Source organism: Mauremys mutica, chromosome 18 (assembly GCF_020497125.1).
Source record: "Mauremys mutica isolate MM-2020 ecotype Southern chromosome 18, ASM2049712v1, whole genome shotgun sequence".
Lineage (NCBI taxonomy): Eukaryota > Metazoa > Chordata > Testudines > Geoemydidae > Mauremys > Mauremys mutica.
The window spans coordinates 20,722,018-20,740,223 of NC_059089.1; the positions used below are offsets into that span (position 1 = coordinate 20,722,018).

General features: G+C 49.7%; 1 protein-coding gene across 1 annotated transcript in view; it reads left to right on the top strand.

The window, feature by feature from the left end:
• The first annotated feature begins 4,497 nt into the window (after positions 1-4,497).
• DBH (dopamine beta-hydroxylase) overlaps positions 4,498-18,206 on the top strand; it is a 29,465-nt gene continuing 15,756 nt past the window's right edge. The window contains exons 1-5 of the mRNA XM_044992572.1: positions 4,498-4,888; positions 6,068-6,214; positions 8,941-9,198; positions 10,015-10,191; positions 11,187-11,289. Of these exons, the coding sequence (XP_044848507.1) occupies positions 4,508-4,888; positions 6,068-6,214; positions 8,941-9,198; positions 10,015-10,191; positions 11,187-11,289 (1,066 nt within the window). The 5' untranslated portion in view covers positions 4,498-4,507. The remainder of the gene's footprint in view (positions 4,889-6,067; positions 6,215-8,940; positions 9,199-10,014; positions 10,192-11,186; positions 11,290-18,206) is intronic.

The window sequence follows — 18,206 nt, forward strand, 5'->3', positions numbered from 1 at the left end:
CTAAAAAGTAAAGCTCGAGGGCCAGATCCCCAGCTTGCATAGCACAACCCCATTCAAGTAGCCCGATTTACACCAGTTGAAAACCTGGCCCACAGAAAAGCCAGCGAGAGCGGTGAGATCACAACTGAACTCCTCTCATGCCTGACCCACTCAAGACCATCCATAATCACTTCCTTCCTGGAAAGCTTCCACGACGTGCTTTTTCATAATGGACACACATAAACTATGAACTATCTTCAATCTCTCCAGTCATTCTCCCCCACTGCTTTAAGACATGAGCCGCAGAAGCCTGGGGCACAGAGACTGACACAGCATAAGCCATGGGGGAGGGAAATCTACACATTCATTTGTTGGAGAAACGTATTTCATGGGGCACTCTGTGCGTTAGCCTCTTCTTGACCTTTGGTTGAGTATATGCCGGATTAGAGACCAAAAGCTCTTAGCACTGGGTCACCTAACAAGGATAGATGCTTTGGATCAATTCCAGACTAATGGCTGCATCGAAAAACAGTAAAACCTCATTCAATTAAACTTAACGGTGCAAGAATGAATGATTCACCAAAACACTGATGCCCCAAATTAACTCTAATCCCTTTCATTACACACAAGAGCAAGGTTTGGGAATCTGGACTCTCCCTCGTGGCATGTCCCTAAACACTTCTAGTGACCCCCAGGATCCAGACGGGACTGGGTCAGCCCACACATCCATCCATCTGAAAGGACAGTTTGCAGCCATTAATAAAGCCAGGAGAGTCAGAGTTTAAAGCAAGGCAGTTGCTGTGTATCAGAGCTCCAGGCAGTTCATTAGCATTCCAATTAATGTACACAAAGTTAAGAACCAAACCAGAGCACATAAAACTTTTAAGGAAAGGGAGAGAAAAGAGGAGGAAAATGTACCTTTAAACTGTAGTCCAAAGTCACAGCTGCCCCGAGAGCAAAGAAATACCAAATATTTAGCATCTTTAAAGCATCAAATGAGTTATGCCCTCTCCATCAGACGCATGCATGGGCTGCATACAGAGGGATTGCAATAATTTCTCATGCATGGGGCACACAAGGGATGGGAAATGAGGCCGGAGAAAAAGGGCTGGTGTTTTCCTTCAAGCTCTGTTCAGGATTGGGACCCCTTTGTCCTAGGTTGTGTAATGGAGAAACATGACAAATGCTAACCTCTGACACCCTTCAGCATCGCATTCTTGCCTTGTCTTCCTGAGCTGCTGAAACTCAACGAACAACCATAATAAAGAAGACAATTGGGTTTACCCCAATTAGCAGGTGCAGGATCAGCTTGGTGCGAAGGGAAGAGGCAGTTTTACCAGTGAGTTTGCTGGGGCCACTCAGCAATAAGGAGACCAAGTGAAACCCATTTCCCTTCCTCAGAGCCATGCATAGTTAACAGAGCAGCACTTTCCTCTTCCAGGCAAAGGGCTAGATCCTTAGCCGGTGTATATCAATGTGCCTACGGTGATTTACATCAGCTGAGGAACTGATCCCAACAATCCACACAGGGGTGGATGCTCCTACGCCCCAAGCTACGTGGCAACAGGGCTCTGCATCAACGCCATCAGCACCCCCGCAAAGTCCTGCATGTCGTGGAACAGGCCAGCAGCCACAGCCGAGGGCTGTTAATTTGGGCATGAAGCCACAAGGTGCTGGACACATGTTCAAAGGTATTTAGGCTTTGCTTCCTCAGAGCCCTGCTGATCCAACCTTTACTGAGCACATGGCCAGCTAAGGAGGGGCAAGGGGACCCACTTCAATTTACAGCCACGGTTGGGCAAAATAGTTGACACAATGCACAACAGACAAGTCCCAACTGGGCCTGATCGAAAGAGCCGCTGCTGGGAAATGTAGCGCTTCAGGGACCCCCGGCGGTGGGGAGCTCTCTAGTGCTGAATTTCACGTGAGAGCAGAGACAGAGCGAACTCAAAGCGCCAAGCGAACCAGGGGATTCAACACTCTTACCCCAACCCCAAAAGAAAAAGAAAAAGAAAGGAAGAAAGAGAGGGAGCTCCCGCTGCTGGCCTCATGCTGCTAAATTATTTACTTCCCGAACGAGAAGGTGGCTCGGATACACTTCATGCTTTAAGGAGCAAATGCAAGTAAAAAGCAAACAAAAGGGAACATTCCGCTAAACTCAGGTTGTCGGGTCATTTGTTTTCTCCTCTTTAAATGGAGCTTTAATGTCGAAGAGAGGCAATTTAGTGGTTGGAGCAGGAAACTGAGAGGCAGGACTCCTGGGTTCCAGCTGGGCTACTGGCTTTAGCAGTGTGACCTTCCTGTGGCAAAAGGGGATAATTGTACTGACCTCCCTTCCAGCGGAATGGGTGGTTTGCTTAGTTAATGCTCCTGGAGCACGTAGAGACATGAAAGACACCGCGTGCTTATTAATACTGTCACTTTGATTCTAGTCATTCTTCTCGGCTTTCTTTGAATGCTACCAAGCCTCCACTGTGGTTTTTATCCCATCCACACTGGGAGGCTCTATGGCTTGTTACAACACATGGGTTGTGCTCAGTTATCAAAAGAGAAAGACATTATCAGGACCAGTGAGAGGGACCTCTCACTTTTCTTAGGCTAGGTCTACACTGCGGGGGCCAACCTAAAATACACAACTTCAGCTACGCGAATAGTGTGGCTGAAGTCGGCGTATCCTAGGTCGATTTACCTGGCCGTGAGGACGGTGGTGAGTCGACCGCTGCCGCTCCCTCGTCGACTCTGCTTCTGCCTCTCGCCCTGGCTTGTGTGTGGGTACCACCCTCCTGCTCTTCAAAATACAGCATATTGGGGGGCATGCTAGATCGCTGTGCAGCATTGGTACTCCCAGTATCTGTGCTTCACCAGAGGAAGCAAGGTGTTTGCCTGAGTAATGAACCTACTATGAGTCATCAGCGGGGATTGAACTCAGAAACCTCAGCAAGAAAAGCAAAAGCCTCTACCACTTGAGCTAACAGAATAACTGCTTTATTACTTAATAACTTATCCTTGCTGGAACTGGCTGTCTAGAAACGTGTGATATTTCTCTCTCTCTCTCACACACACACACCCCTTATTTTCTCACCACATTACCCAAAAGGTGTAATTTTACACAAATTTAATTAAACCGGTTCAACTTTGTGTGTAAACGCTCCTAAACTGATTTAAAGCAGCTGTACAGTGGATTAGTTCGCCTCAGTAAACATACAGCGTCAGCTCATGCAATAGAAGAGCGTCTACACTGGGTTTTGCTCTGGTTCAACTAAATTGGGTTCAGTTGGGCTCCTCTCAGCCTCGCTGTTTTATGGGAAATGACTCTATTAAGTGGAGAAGAATTAAGAGAAAAATCAGTTTGGCAAGAGTCCGACTCAATCCCCGGCAGCAGAAGGTGCACCCAGAGTCAGGCCATGCCTGTGCAGCAATCTGTGAAATGAACAATTCTCCAGGCATTGCTTCCTGCTCATCTTTCTGGTCAACTGAGAGAAACAATCCTTGATTCAACCCTTTAGAGACTATGCTCCCATATGCCGCCCTCTCCGAGGGAAACGGGAGAGATTCCTCAAGGGAGACGCTAGGAAGGGTCCTGGGAACAAGTGGGGGTTGGGCCGCACGATATGCAGGGGCTGTCGGAAGCATTATTATTCTGTGATGGGGCTACGTTTAGAGAGGCTCCATAGCTGAGCCTGAAAGACAGGTTTGTGTGCTGCATGCACATATCAAAACCGCATGGCATTTGTGTGGGAGCAGCCAGCAAGATGTCAGCTTCGCAAGGTTGACACTCGCCGGCTATGGCTCATGGCATGGAGGGGTGTCCCCAGCCAGACAGCAAACACCCCGGCTGGATCCCAAAAGGATTCCACGCTGGCTTCCCCAGCTGGGGAGCAACCTCATTATATCCCCGTCCCTCACCCCCTCTACACATGGCTGCGCCCATCATGACAAGGATGTGGATCCTCAGAGATGGGAGGGAAGCAGAGGAAACAGTTTAAAGCAGGAGCAGTCGGGTGTCTTTGGGGCCTGCCTAGAGATATGGGAAAGCCAGCGAGAGGATGGGGTGGATAGGAACCTTTGGAAGAAGCCATGGGGACTGTCTGAAGGTCTCACTTAAATCAATGGGAAGGGACAGCAGGATCAGGCCCTAGTAGAATTAGGGGGGGGGCGAGGTGCTGTAGGGTGTTATCCCAGAGTCCTTTGCAGAGGGGTGCACGGCTGGCTGCAGCAGTGGGCGAAAGGCAAGGCAGGCAGGAGAGAGGATATCAGTGCGGGGCTCAGCGAGAGCCGCTCGAAGGTAAACAGCACTTTTCAGCCGCGCCAGATGATTTAAGAGAGAATAAAATCAGCCCAGTCTGGTTCAATTCCCATTGATGATATCCGTGTACAATTAGAGCCAATTAGGGAGAGGCAGAGAATGACAAGTGTTTGGCCAGAAGGTGGGGGTGGGGGAGGTCAAAACAGCAATCAAATTTCCCACCCACCAAATGCAATTAAGGAGTATTACTTACCCTGCTTGCCCAGGAGGGCCAGCACATAAATGGCAAAAGCCAGGAGCGCGAGTGTCTTTCTCCCCAGCATGCAGACCACCGGGAACAAGAGATCCCCCTGCCCAAGTTTCAGGCTCCGGGAAGTGGCCTCCATGTACTTCACCATGATTATGGTTTTCCTGGTCATCCTGGTGGTGGCCCTGCAAGGCACAGCTCCCCGGGAGAATTATTTCCCTTACAAGGTGCCCCTGGATCCCCAGAGTTTCCTGGAGCTCTCGTGGAACGTCAGCTACCCGGAGCAGGTGGTGCATTTCCAGCTCTTGGTCAAGGAGCCGAAATTTGGGCTGCTCTTCGGGATGTCGGACAGGGGCGAGTTTGAGAACGCGGACCTGGCCGTGCTCTGGAGCGACGGGCACCGCTCCTATTTTGGGGTAAGCTGCTCGCACATTGCCAAGGTTCCAACCTCGGCTGCCTGTCCAGGAAGTCCCCTCCTGGGGTAATTTTTGCTCTGTAGTGGGAAAGGATTGAACTGTACCTAGATCTCGGTGGAGTCCAGGGGAGTGCGGGCTGAGTGAGACCTTCAGGTTTGGTCTGTACGTTTAGCTGTGGGTGGTTAACAGGTGCTTGGAGGTTTATTCCAGAGGGATACAAGGCTCAGATACCACAGTGATGAGTGTGGAATAGGATCTGAAACAGAACAGAATAGACTAGTTAGACTATCAGAGGAGCTCTCATTACTTGGCCCCAGTGTTTTTATTATATTTATTTCCAAAGTACTGTAACAGGCGGCTGTATATCAGTGGCTACACCATGCACACATGCATGATGCATCAACAATTTGGTTCGCTTGTGCGCTTCTGTCAGTCACATTAAAAATTAACCACAACTCCAGTTAATGACATCGAGAAAGTGCAAAAGTGATCATCCAGAAGGTCTGCTCTGCCAGCCTCAATAAGCCGGATGCAAGTCAGATTTGAAGCTGTAGCAAAGATCAGCAGGACTTTGGAAAATATTTTGTAGAACAGGTTCTGGCTGCAGATGATTAAGGTCTACGAATGTGAACAGAGATTTGCTGGTCATCCCCATAGTCCACTGTGTCTGACCTTAAGCCACTAGCAGCTGGTCTATGATAAAAGTCTGAAAAGAAATGTTTCAGCACAGACAGGTGCAATATCTTCTTAAATCCCTGAAGGATTTTCCTACCTCTGTGCTGCTTGTCAGAAATCCAGTCCTTTGTTTAAAGGAACATGGATGTTGTTGACATACGAAGTTAGATACTTTTCAAAAGTTACTAACATCGGCTGTGCTTAGTGTACACCAAACGATGCATCTTGCCTCCCTACAAATCTTTCTGTGCCGTACAAATTCTGGGTCAGATTTACGCCTCCTGTCACTCTGCTGTTCTACGTATCCCTGGTGAAATGCCGCTGATCGAGATATTATTTACTTGTATCACAGCAGCAGCTAGAAACCCTAGTCACGGACCAGGACCCCGGAGTGCCAGGCCCTGTACACACACAGAGCAAAAAGACCGTCCCACTAAGACTGAATAATGCTGGCAAAGCATCATATCCTAACTGTTTATAAGGATTTTTCCCCCTCCTCTGCAGGATGCGTGGAGTGATGAGAAAGGGCAGCTTCACATGGATTCCCAGCAGGACTACCAGCTTCTCAAAGCGCACAGAACCCCCGAGGGACTCTACCTGGTCTTCAAAAGAGCCTTCAGCACCTGTGATCCAAAGGACTATCTTATAGAGGTACTGCAGGGCCTCGGCATGGGGAGAGGCAAAGTGCCAGCTCGATATTTCTCCTGTTCACAGGATGGGCTGGACTCTGAGTGCTGGTGGATAGTCTCACTGGGATCACTTATCGTTGAGAGCTCAGGACTGAATTGATAACAAATAGGTGCAATCCTGGCCCTATTGAAGTCAATAGAAAAAATCCCGTTGGCTTCGCTGGGGCCAGGATTTCACCCAGTGTGCGCTCTGGTGATGTTTAAATACCTGTGGTCTAGGAACCAGGTTAGAGCTCTGGGTCAAAAGTCAGCATGACTAGTGCTCCGGATTGAAAGCTAGGGCACCTGGGCTTCTGATCGTGCTTACACTGGTGTAAATTAGGAGTAACTCCACTGAAATCAGTGAGTTGTACTTGTGTGAAACAGGTGCGAGATCAGAATCAGGCCCCTGCCTGTGGCAGTGATTTGCTGTGTGACTGCAGACGTGTCGTCCCTCATCCCTCTGTGATTCGTTTGTAAAGCAGAGATACTACTTACCCCGTGGTGGGTAGAAAGGGTTAGTTCACGGCGAGGAGGAGATCCTTGGATGAAAGAGGTTTGCTTTGGCTCCAAGGAGCTAGGTACGTGCAAACTATTAGTGTTGGGCTTTGCATTTGTGCCCTTGTAGTGTGGAGATCCTTGCATTCTCCACTACTGTTCATGGGCTAATGGTCTAGACTCTCTCGGAAGGCATCAGAGGCATGGGAGTACGTCTCGAATCCAGAGTCTGACCATCGTTAGGGAACACGGCAAAACCTTCCTCTGCGAAAAAGCCTTTCTACCAATGGCACTCACAATGCTGACACCCTTTCTACCCTTAATCCCCTACCACCTAGGGTGACCAGATGTCCCGATTTTATAGGGACAGTCCCGATTTTTGGGTCTTTTTCTTATATTGGCTCCTATTACCCCCCACCCCCATCCCGATTTTTCACACTTGCTGTCTGGTCACCCTGCTACCACCCCTCTGAACACGCAAGAAATTATTTCAAAAAAAAAAATCCCCAAGCAAACCAACAAGCCCACCCCAAGCAAAGTTTGGAACCCAAAAAGGGGGGAAAATGCCAGAGAGTTCATGAAGTCCAGTAGGGCCTTTGCGCTGGCTCCCGATGGTGTGGGGAAGGTGCTCAGATACCCCGGTGCCTAAGGGCAGTATGAAGATGATTAGATTAGACAGAGAGGGCTCTACCTTTTCACCCACAATTCAACGGATTCCCCTCCTCCCCCACTAAAACCAGTAACTGAAAATCAACGGTTCACTGGTACCATGCCCAGTTTTTCATCTGTGCGGGTCTACTTCCCACACGCTATTTGTAGGAGAACGTTAGACATCCATCCCTTTTCAAAGGAAGAGCTTTATATAATGTTTACACAATCCAGTACAACTCTTTATAAATCTCCATAATATATTGAGTTTATCCGGTTCCCACCATCCGCTCCCATTAACTACGTTAGCTCTATTGAAATACATCTTCTGCGTCACTCCACATCACAATGTGGAGCCAGGTATTTTCAGAGTTGCAAAGAGGGTATCTCATGCTGATGTCCAGTCACAAAAAAAACTTTTCCAATGAAATTGTCTGGTTTTGGGTTCATTGAACTTCTGCGAAATGGCAGAATTTTTGAGGAAAATGTCGTACTCTGGATGTCTAGGAGGGACAGGCGTTGTGTCATCAAGAGGGAGTATGGTCCAGTAGACCAGTGGTTCTCAACTGGGGTCCAGGGCCACCTGGGGGGCCGCCAGCAGGTTTCCAGGGGGCCGTCGGGCACGGCCAGCATTAGACTCACTGGACCCACGTGGGACTGAAACCCCTGGGGCTGCAGCTGAAGCCTGAGCAATGTAGCTTCACGGGGGCCCCTGTGGTGTGGAGCACCAGGCAATTGCCCTGCCTGCTACCCCTTAACGCCAGCCCTGACTTGTATATGCAGAAAACCAGCTCTTGGGCACAAGTGGGCCATGGAGTTTTTATAGCATGTTGCTGGGGTGGGGGCATGCTCCATGGTGAGAAATCTCCAGTCTCCCCAAATAATGCAACCTTTGGAGGAAGAGAGAGTGTGTGTGGACTCATGTGAAAGGAAGCTGTGAAAAATTTTGCCGTGTGTGTGTGTGTGTGTGTGTGTGTGTGTGTGTATGAAATTGTTCATACTTATTCTCATCCCTGCCACTGATCCAAAGCCCACTGAAATCAACAGGAGTCTTTCCACCAGCTACTACAGTCTCTGGATCAGACCCGCTAACAGCAACTTTGTCCCTCTGTGTGTGTGCATATGTGCGAGTGAGAGAGAGAGAGAGAGAGACCCTTGTTTATGAAGGGGGAGCAGTATATTTCACTGTTAATGTATATGTATTAGTTTATTATATCTAGAAATGAGCTGGAATTGCCATGAGCTGATATACTCTGAAGAAAGCAATTTACACCATCTAAATTATAGGGAACTGCCTCTGATCAGGGATTAATGCAGTGAAATAATATCAGCCAGATTCCCCTAAATCTGTACTGTCATTCTAAGCAGCACCCTGCACAACATGGCAGTGACACAGACACAAACTAACAGCGGGCTCTCAAATTTGCCATGCCTGGAGAGGTAGCATCACCCTGCTTCACTCACCCCAGCTCTCAGGGCACTAAAATCTACACAGGCCATCCCGAGCTCTCCTGTTCTGCAGGTGCCCCCTGCTATGCCAGCGTCCTTTGTCTCTCATTTCAGGATGGTACCGTGCATCTTATCTACGGGATCCTTGAGCAACCCGTCCATTCTCTCCAAGCCATCAACATCTCTGCCCTCCACAAGGGGCTGCAGAGGGTGCAGCTGCTGAAACCCAACATTAGTATCCCGGAACTGCCCAGGGACATGAAGACCATGGAGATCAGAGCCCCTGACGTGATCATTCCCAGCCAGGAGACCACATACTGGTGCTATATGGTGGAGCTTCCGGACAGCTTCCCGAGACATCACATTGTCATGGTAAGAAGGAGGAGAGTTTTTCTGTAGGACAACAGGGATGTTTTCCTTATAGCTAATCTGTTAAAGCTCAGGCAAGTTGTCTCCGTTCCCTTAGCCTCTAGTGGAGGTGTTCCTCTGTTCTTTCATTCACTGGCCAGCGTCCTGGATAAACAGTGCTCCCTGTGCTCCAAAGCCAATCCTTGAGGTCCTCCTCTTTCTCAAGGCTGCATCTTCCAGAGGTATCAGCCACATGGCAGCTTCCCCATGGCTTGGTATCCCCACACCCAGCCTTCCTCCATGACCTCTCTCCTAATGGCAATATCCACTAGGGTTCCCCCTATTACTGGTTGCAGAATCCAAAGATCAAAGGCTTCTCAGCAGGGTGGCAGGAGGTGGGAACTGTGTGGACAGGAGCACTGCTCTTCTCTCCTGAATTGTCACAACAGGCACCACAGCGATCGCTTGTCTGGAAAAGGAAAGTGTAAGGGGTATTTTTAGTTTCTTGTCATATGATGTAGCGGTTGGAAACACATTCCACCTGGATACCGTTTTCTTCACTTCCAGTCCTCAGCCATTGTATATCATTGCTGGACATTGTTGAACAGCTTCCACAGTCTGCATCAGAGGTGACTGCATTTCAGTGGTGGGTGAAGCCGGACATCTATATCCTCGGTATCTCCATCTAGACACACGTAGTTTGTAAAGCGTTTTGAGATATTGTATGTGGTTACTATATAGAAACAGAGATAGTACGGGGGTAGGAACTTCAAATAATTGTAAGGTCATTTTCACCCATTATTAATCCTTGTGCCTTCTTCTCGGATGCCCCTTTTGTAGTATGAGCCAGTGATCACGGCAGGCAATGAAGCTATAGTCCATCACATGGAAGTCTTCCAGTGTGCTGCAGAATTTGACAGCTTTCCACATTACAATGGGCCCTGTGACTCCAAGATGAAGCCGGACCGACTGAACTATTGCAGACACGTGCTTGCAGCGTGGGCCATGGGCGCTCAGGTGTGCAAACGGGAGCCGTGGCTGGTGCACCGACTCTCACGTTCGTTTCAGCTGCTTTTCTTTTGTCTCTCTTTCCTTCATCTCAGAGATGAATCAGAACCAAGCCCTGGGATCTGAACACCCCTGACATTTCATGGTGCTCAAAATCTGGATCTCAGTATTGGGGTTTGGGCATAGGCGGGATCCTTAGCTGGTTTCACTGAAGTGACCAGAGCTATGCCAGTTTGTACCAACTGAGGGTCCTTCCAGGGCCAGTGCAAAGATGTTTCACGCCCTAGGCGAAACTCCCACCTTGCGCCCTCCCCCATCCCCGAGCCCCCGCCCTGAGGTGCCCCCCCTCCACGGCAGTTCCCCCCTCCGCCCTGAGGCACCCCCCCGTGGCAGCTCCTCACCCCCCACCCTCTGCCCTGTGGCACCCGCCCCCCCGCCCCATCTCACCCCTGCTTCGCCCCCACCCTGAGCACGCCGTCGCTGCTTCACTTCCCCCACCTCCCAGGCTTGCGGCACCTAAGCTGATTGGCGCCGCAAGCCTGGGAGGCGGGAGAAGTGAAGCAGCTCACCCCTGCCCCTCCTCTTCCCCGAGCACGCCATCGCTGCACGCCGCCCCCCCCCACTTGCTGCAGGCGGCCCTCCCCGCGCTCCCCTGCCCCAGCTCCCTCCACCTAAATGCTGGCGGTGACCGGGACGGCCGAAGATCCGGCTGCATGGTCGCTGCCGAAGAAAATGCCGCCCCCCAAATCCTAGCGCCCTAGGCGACCGCCTAGGTCGCCTAAATGGTTGCACCGGCCCTGGGTTCTTCCCATATGCATGCAGTATAAGAACGCTCTTCCAGAGTGGCAGACACCAGCCGTTCACACACTCGTTTGGGATGAGACACAGCTGTGGGCCACAGAATGATCTCCCCCTTCCATACTTTCCTCTCTAGCTTTTTCTGCCTGGCTCCATGGATGAGCTGCACACAACCCGCTCACATTCTCTCCTCCTCCTGCTTACAGGCCTTCTACTACCCAGAAGAGGCAGGACTTGCCTTTGGCGGTCCGGGCTCCTCCAAATATTTACGGCTCGAGATTCACTACCACAACCCTCTGGTGTTCAAAGGTAAGCAAGCCTTCAGGGGCTTATGGATATGGGGCCAGAAACTCATGTACATGCCAGACTCTCGAGCACAGCCTGATCCAAGGGAAGGGAAAAAAAATCTATAAAAACTCTTTAGCTAATTGCTCCCTAGGCACCAATACACAGAGGCCATGGAGCCAGAACCCTCCCAGGCTGTCCTCCTGTTGGTAGGGCAGGCGGGATGGCATCCTGCCCTCCCAGGCTCATTCATCAGGAAGGGAACTCACGTTTCCCTAAAGGACTGGCTGTCTCCACCTGCACACACACACCCAGCTCAGGGAGAGGGGTGCCGGCCTGCAGCCAGACATCATTGCTTTAAGTAGAGGCAGCTGAGGCGTAGCAGGGGAACATGTTCAGGCAGGGGAACATGTCATGGAAAGCAGCTCCTATCCAGATCCCTGCAGAGCCTCCCCCCAGCAAAGCACCCGAGCGGGGCTGCCAGTGGGACGTGGGGAAAGCAAGCCCTCACTTTTACAACCTACTAGTTAGACCCTGCTGGGTTCCACTTTCTCTGCTCATGTCAGCAGAGGGCCCTGTATTTTTAACCCAGCTGAGACCTCATGCAAAAGGCCCTGCCTGTGAGACTTCCAGCATTGTTCACAGATAGGAGAGGTTTGGTCTGGATCCCCATCTCCCCAGCCTTGTCTGGCTCGGCTTGTGCTCTCCCTCGTATGAGCCCTACACGCTGCAAACCTGCCACGCAGTCTGGCACCATGCAGCACGACTGGCAGGCTATGCACGGTTCAGGGCTGCAGTAGCCAGCGGCGGGTACAAAGGGACCTTTCAGATCTGGACTGAGACGCCTTGGCAGAGCTGTTGAACTTCTGCCTTCACCATGCCTGGCTCAAAGCAAAGTTCTTAGTCCCTCAGATCGGAATGTTTCCATCTGCATCTTTCTTCATAGTCTTTCCAAACAGAACGTGAAGCCAATAACATTGGCGCTTTCAGGCAGCTATTTGCCTAACCAAATACAAGAACATCAAGACAGAGACACACAGAAATTCTACACAGAAGCAAGGTTGCAGAACCACCTGTTAAGTGTTAAGAGGTCGTTTTGGAGTGGTGTCCCAGCTAAACTAGCCTCATTGTAAACAGATATCCTGGCTTGGAATAGATAACAAGAGCATAAATGGTTAATACTGGGCACTTATCTGACCTTTCAGGGGAGGATCTAAAAATGCTCAGACAATTAATTCAGCCTCCCAACCCCGCCCCTCCAGGAGGCAGGTCAGCATTATTACCCCCAGTTCACAGATAGGGAAACTAAGGCACAGAGTGGTTAAATGACTTGCCCAAAATGTCACACACAGGGGCAGAAATAGACCCTAGGAGTAATGATTACTAGCCCTGGACAAGGCAACCTCAGAATTAGGCTACACAGTCCTTGCCCCATATGTATAGGGCCCTCTGACCGTAATATTTGAGCTCATTGCTTCTGTGAGGTAGGGCAGTGCTGTTACCCCCTTTACACAGCTGGGGAACTGATGCACAAAGCGGTTGAGGGAAGTACCCAGGGTCACACAGGAAACTCATGGCCAAGCAAGGACTTGGGCCCAGATCCCTCAAATCCTAGGCTAATGCTATAACCACTAGAGCATCCTTCCTGCCTGTGGGGAGTGAAAACATCTTCCTTTCCCAGGTCCCCTTCCTTGGTCTTTCCACCACTGCTCTCAAACACTGGGGCTGAATTTCATTACCGAGGGAGACGTCTGGGTGAGAGTGGGATGGGGGAGACATTTTCCGAGTGAATAAATAGCATTTCTTGTTTGATACCTTTGACAGTCGACACATTTTTTTAAAAACTCGGCTAAATTACCAAATTTCTCCATTTACATCACATCAACTCACTTCATGAATATGCCAGAGTATTTTTAGGAGGCCAGAGCATATGTACGGCAGATCAATCATATCACATTCCGAGACTCGAGAAGCAACACGTCTATAAATACACAGCTCGCTCCTTTCATTATTTTAACCGCTTCTTCCTTTTAACCAATAACATCGCCCCATTTATTCTGATCTGTTTGATGAATCCAACCCAGAGACAGAGACTCATAAATAAGTACGAGCCCTCTCGGCCCTGGCTAACCCGGCCTTTCCCTTTACAGCTCACACCTGAAAAACGTGCTAAGGGCTGGGTGTGGGGGGGACCATTGGTGCTAACTTTGTTTTCACTGTTAAGAGAACCCAGGAGTCCTGTCACCCACGCTCTTGGTCTAATCACCGGTTGACCATGTGCCACAGAGACAGTGGCATCGTCTCCATCCTCATCAGAACGGCTTCACCTACAGCCGCACTCTTCTCTACCCTTCTAGTAGCAACGTAAACAGGGTGCATAATGCAGCTGATTCCACTTGAGCCATACAGTGGGGCTTTCACCCTAAACCTTCAGAGCTGAAAGCATGAGCTTCAACTACTTGCGCTAGAGGTCTAAGTCCTTTAGCTGGGAGCAGTCATCAACGCCCACATCTCTTATGCAGCCCAGTCACCGGAAGGTGGGTTACACCAATATCACTCCCAGACGGGCTGAGGATTTGTCGCTCTTCTAGCCACACAGCTGCCAGCGTGGCTGCAATTTCTGCTTTTTATTCCCATTGTTGGAGAGAAAAAGTCTTCATTGGGGAAGGGCTCCGTGCTCCCATCCGGACAAACCCAGCCCAGAAAGGCTCCCCAAGTGATCGTCTGTATTTTCAACCATCCCTCCAAAAGGACTGGACAACGCCCCCTTCTATGCCTGGTGACCCTGCTGGCAAAAGAGCCAGCAGGACTGTGCCATGCTTAGTTTGTGTCCCTCCACGCTTTGGGGCGAAGGCCTGGCCTACACTTGAAACATTCGCTGGTATAGCAATGTCATAAGAACGGCCAGACTGGGTCAGACCAAAGGTCCATCTAGCCCAGTATCCGACAGTGGCCAGTGCCAGGTGCCCCAGAGGGAATGAACAGAACAGGGAATCATCAAGTGATCCATCCCCTGTCGCCCATTCCCAGCTTCTGGCAAACAGAGGGTAGGGACACCATCCCTGCCCATCCTGGCTAATAGCCATTGATGGACCTATCCTCCATGAAGTCATCTAGTTCTTTTTTAACCCTGTTATAGTCTTGGCCTTCACAACATCCTCTGGCAAAGAGTTCCACAGGCTGACTGTGCGTTGTGTGCAGAAATACTGCCTTTCGTTTGTTTGTTTTAAACCTGCTGCCTATTCATTTCATTGGGTGACCCCTAGTTCTGTGTTATGTGAAGGAGTAAATAACACTCCCTTATTTACTTTCTCCACACCAGCCATGATTTTATAGACCTCTATCACACCCCACTCCCCTTAGCCATCTCCTTTCCAAGCTGAAAAGTCCCAGTCTTGTTAATGTCTACTTATACGGAAGCCAGGCCATACCCCTGATCATTTTTGTTGTCCTTTTCTGAACCTTTTCCAATTCCAATAATGTCGCTCAAGGATGTGATTTTTTTGAATGACAAGCCTCTACCGGCAAACGGCCTAGTGTAGATGCAGTTATAGCAGCAAAAAGTCCTTTCACTAGTATAGTTTATTTTGTTTGGGGAACTGGTATAAACTATACTGGAAAAAGCCCTGTTTTCCGGTATAAGCTGCATCCCCACTAGGAGGGTTTACTGGTAGAGCTCTACCTGCAAAGCTTTTCTAGTGTAGACAAGGCCTAGGCCTGAGCGTGGCATCTCATCACCAGTCACGGTCCCCTGCCTGAGGAGAGTGAGAAGTAATCACGATCCAAGGCTAATACCCAGCGTCACGCAGAGTTACCGCTGGAGGGTTTTTCTGAGAGAAGCAGCAAACCCAACCCAGTGCAAAGCTTATCCAAACCCTGTAGCCTCACAAGTGTCTTTCTGTTGGGCTCTGGTGAGAAGGATTGGTGCACAAGAACTGCTGGCAAGACTTGGCGTCCCTTTCTGCTTTTCCCAGAGCTGAAACTCTTTCTTCACTCAGCAAAGAGTCCCGTGGCACCTTATAGACTAACTGACGTTTTGCAGCATGAGCTTTTGTGGGTGAATACCCACTTCGTCGGATGCATGTAGTGGAAATCTCCAGGGGCAGGTTTATATATGCAAGCAAGAAGCAAGCTAGAGATAACGAGGTTAGATCAATCAGGGAGGATGAGGCCCTGTTCTAGCAGTTGAGTGAAAACCAAGGGAGGAGAAACTGGTTTTGTAGTTGGCTAGCCATTCACAGTCTGTGTTTAATCCTGAGCTGATGGTGTCAAATTTGCAGATGAACTGGAGCTCAGCAGTTTCTCTTTGAAGTCTGGTCCTGAAGTTTTTTTGCTGCAGGATGGCCACTTTAAGATCTGCTATGGTGTGGCCAGGGAGGTTGAAGTGTTCTCCTACAGGTTTTTGTATATTGCCATTCCTAATATCTGATTTGTGTCCATTTATCCTTTTCCTTAGAGACTGTCCAGTTTGGCCGATGTACATAGCAGAGGGGCATTGCTGGCATATGATGGCATATATTACATTGGTGGACGTGCAGGTGAATGAACCGGTGATGGTGTGGCTGATCTGGTTAGATCCTGTGATGGTGTCGCTGGTGTAGATATGTGGGCAGAGTTGGCATCGAGGTTTGTTGCATGGATTGGTTCCTGAGCTAGAGTTACTATGGTGCAGTGTGCAGTTACTGGTGAGAATATGCTTCAGGTTGGCAGGTTGTCTGTGGGCGAGGACTGGCCTGCCACCCAAGGCCTGTGAAAGTGTGGGATCATTGTCCAGGATGGGTTGTAGATCCCTGATGTTGCGCTGGAGGGGTTTTAGCTGGGGACTGTATGTGATGGCCAGTGGAGTCCTGTTGGTTTCTTTCTTGGGTTTGTCTTGCAGTAGGAGGCTTCTGGGTACACGTCTGGCTCTGTTGATCTGTTTCCTTATTTCCTCGTGCGGGTACTGTAGTTTTGAGAATGCTTGGTGGAGATTTTGTAGGTGTTGGTCTCTGTCTATGGGGTTAGAGCAGATGCGGTTGTACATCAGTGCTTGGCTGTAGACAATGGATCTTGTGGTGTGCCCAGGATGGAAGCTGGAGGCATGAAGGTAGGCATAGCGGTCGGTAGGTTTTCGGTATAGGAAACCAACCACTATGCCTACCTTTGACACCATCAGCTCAGGATTAAACAAAGACTGTGAATGGCTTGCCAACTACAGAACCAGTTTCTCCTCCCTTGGTTTTCACTCAACTGCTAGAACAGGGCCTCATCCTCCCTGATTGAACTAACCTCGTTATCTCTAGCTTGCTTCTTGCTTGCATATATAAACCTGCCCCTGGAAATTTCCACTACTTGCATCCGAAGAAGTGGGTATTCACCCACGAAAGCTCATGCTGCAAAATGTCAGTTAGTCTATAAGGTGCCACAGGACTCTTTGCTGCTTTTACAGATCCAGACTAACACGGCTACCCCTCTGATACTTTCTTCACTCAGATCAGTTTGCAGAGGGTTAAGACAGGATCAGTAACCGGGGGGCCATTGTGCAGTGACATTTCACTAAGAGAGCACCAGGATCTTCTCTGTTAATTACAGCCTGGGGGTGGAACACCATCAGCCAAGTAGAAGTTATATCTCAGTACGCAGTGCACATTTCACAGCCCTTAATCTCCATAATGTCTTCCACCACCCCAGCTCGGCACTAGAAAGTTAAAAAAACCGCACACCCCCAATCCCACTCTCTCTCTCTCTCTCACACACACACACACGGGTGACCAGATGTCCCAATTTTATAGGGACAGTCCCGATTTTGGGGGCTATTTCTTATATAGGCTCCTATTACCACCCCAGCCCCATCCCGATTTTTTACCCTTGCTGTCTGGTCACCCTAACACACACCCTACCAATAACAACATGGCCTTGGTTTTTGTAACAGCCATCCAGTTAGAACAGATACTAGCTCCCAAATTCCCAAGGGCATTCTCCAAAGAATTCCCAGGCCTGCCCTTCTGGGCTCTTTATCATTTGCTCGCCCAAAAACCAGGGCATGCAGAACTGACTACGCCGACCAAAGCTCCTAGCACATCCAAACTGCGCACAACTTTCCACCTGGGGAGAGACATTGAGAAGGAACGACAGATGCTGGCCACCTTGATTTATACATCATTGGAAGGTGCTCACCTACCATGAGCCTAAGGACCTGAATGGAATAAAATGGAACTGCGTCACGTGCATGAAAGAAAAATTAGAGGGCCCCCAAATGCTCTATGTTCAGTCCAGATCCACTGGGCATTTCCTGGGCAAATTCATGTCACTGGGAAGTGCTGGCTTACTCCCTTCTAATCTCAGGAAGGGCGGCTCTGCTCTCCCTTCAGGCTATGAATTTACCTGAAGGCACAGCAGCAATTTCTTGAATTAATTGGTAATGGAACCAGGTTGTAATGAGTGGGATGCTCAGAGCTGGTGCATGTTTGGGGAGGAAGCCAGGAGACTAGGGAGATGATGGATTCAGATAGGTGCTGCATTGCAGTCCAGGGCGATAGAGAGAACAGAACAAGAATCTCATCCTTTCAACAACTGGAGGTTCAAATCTCAGTCTAGGCTGGGTCCAGAATAGTTTGTTGGGGGCAGAAGAGACTCAGAAAGGTACAGAATAAAAAAGGCAGCATCTCTTGCGGGGGGATTTGCAGGCAGCCTATTCACTGGCCTTGGTAACTGGGAGGAAGGTTCTCCCCACTCCACAAGGGAAGACAGAAGCCTTCATTGCAATTTACTGGACGGCTGCCCATTCATAGATCCCAAGGCCAGGAGGGACCATTGTGATTATCTAGCCTGACCTCCTGCATAGCTCAGACCAAAGAGCTTCCCCCCAAATCATTCCTTGAGCAGATCTCATCATGCTGCAGGGGGGACACTCACGCCAATCAGCGCCAAGACTTGCTAGAAGAGCTTTTTTTGGAACCCAG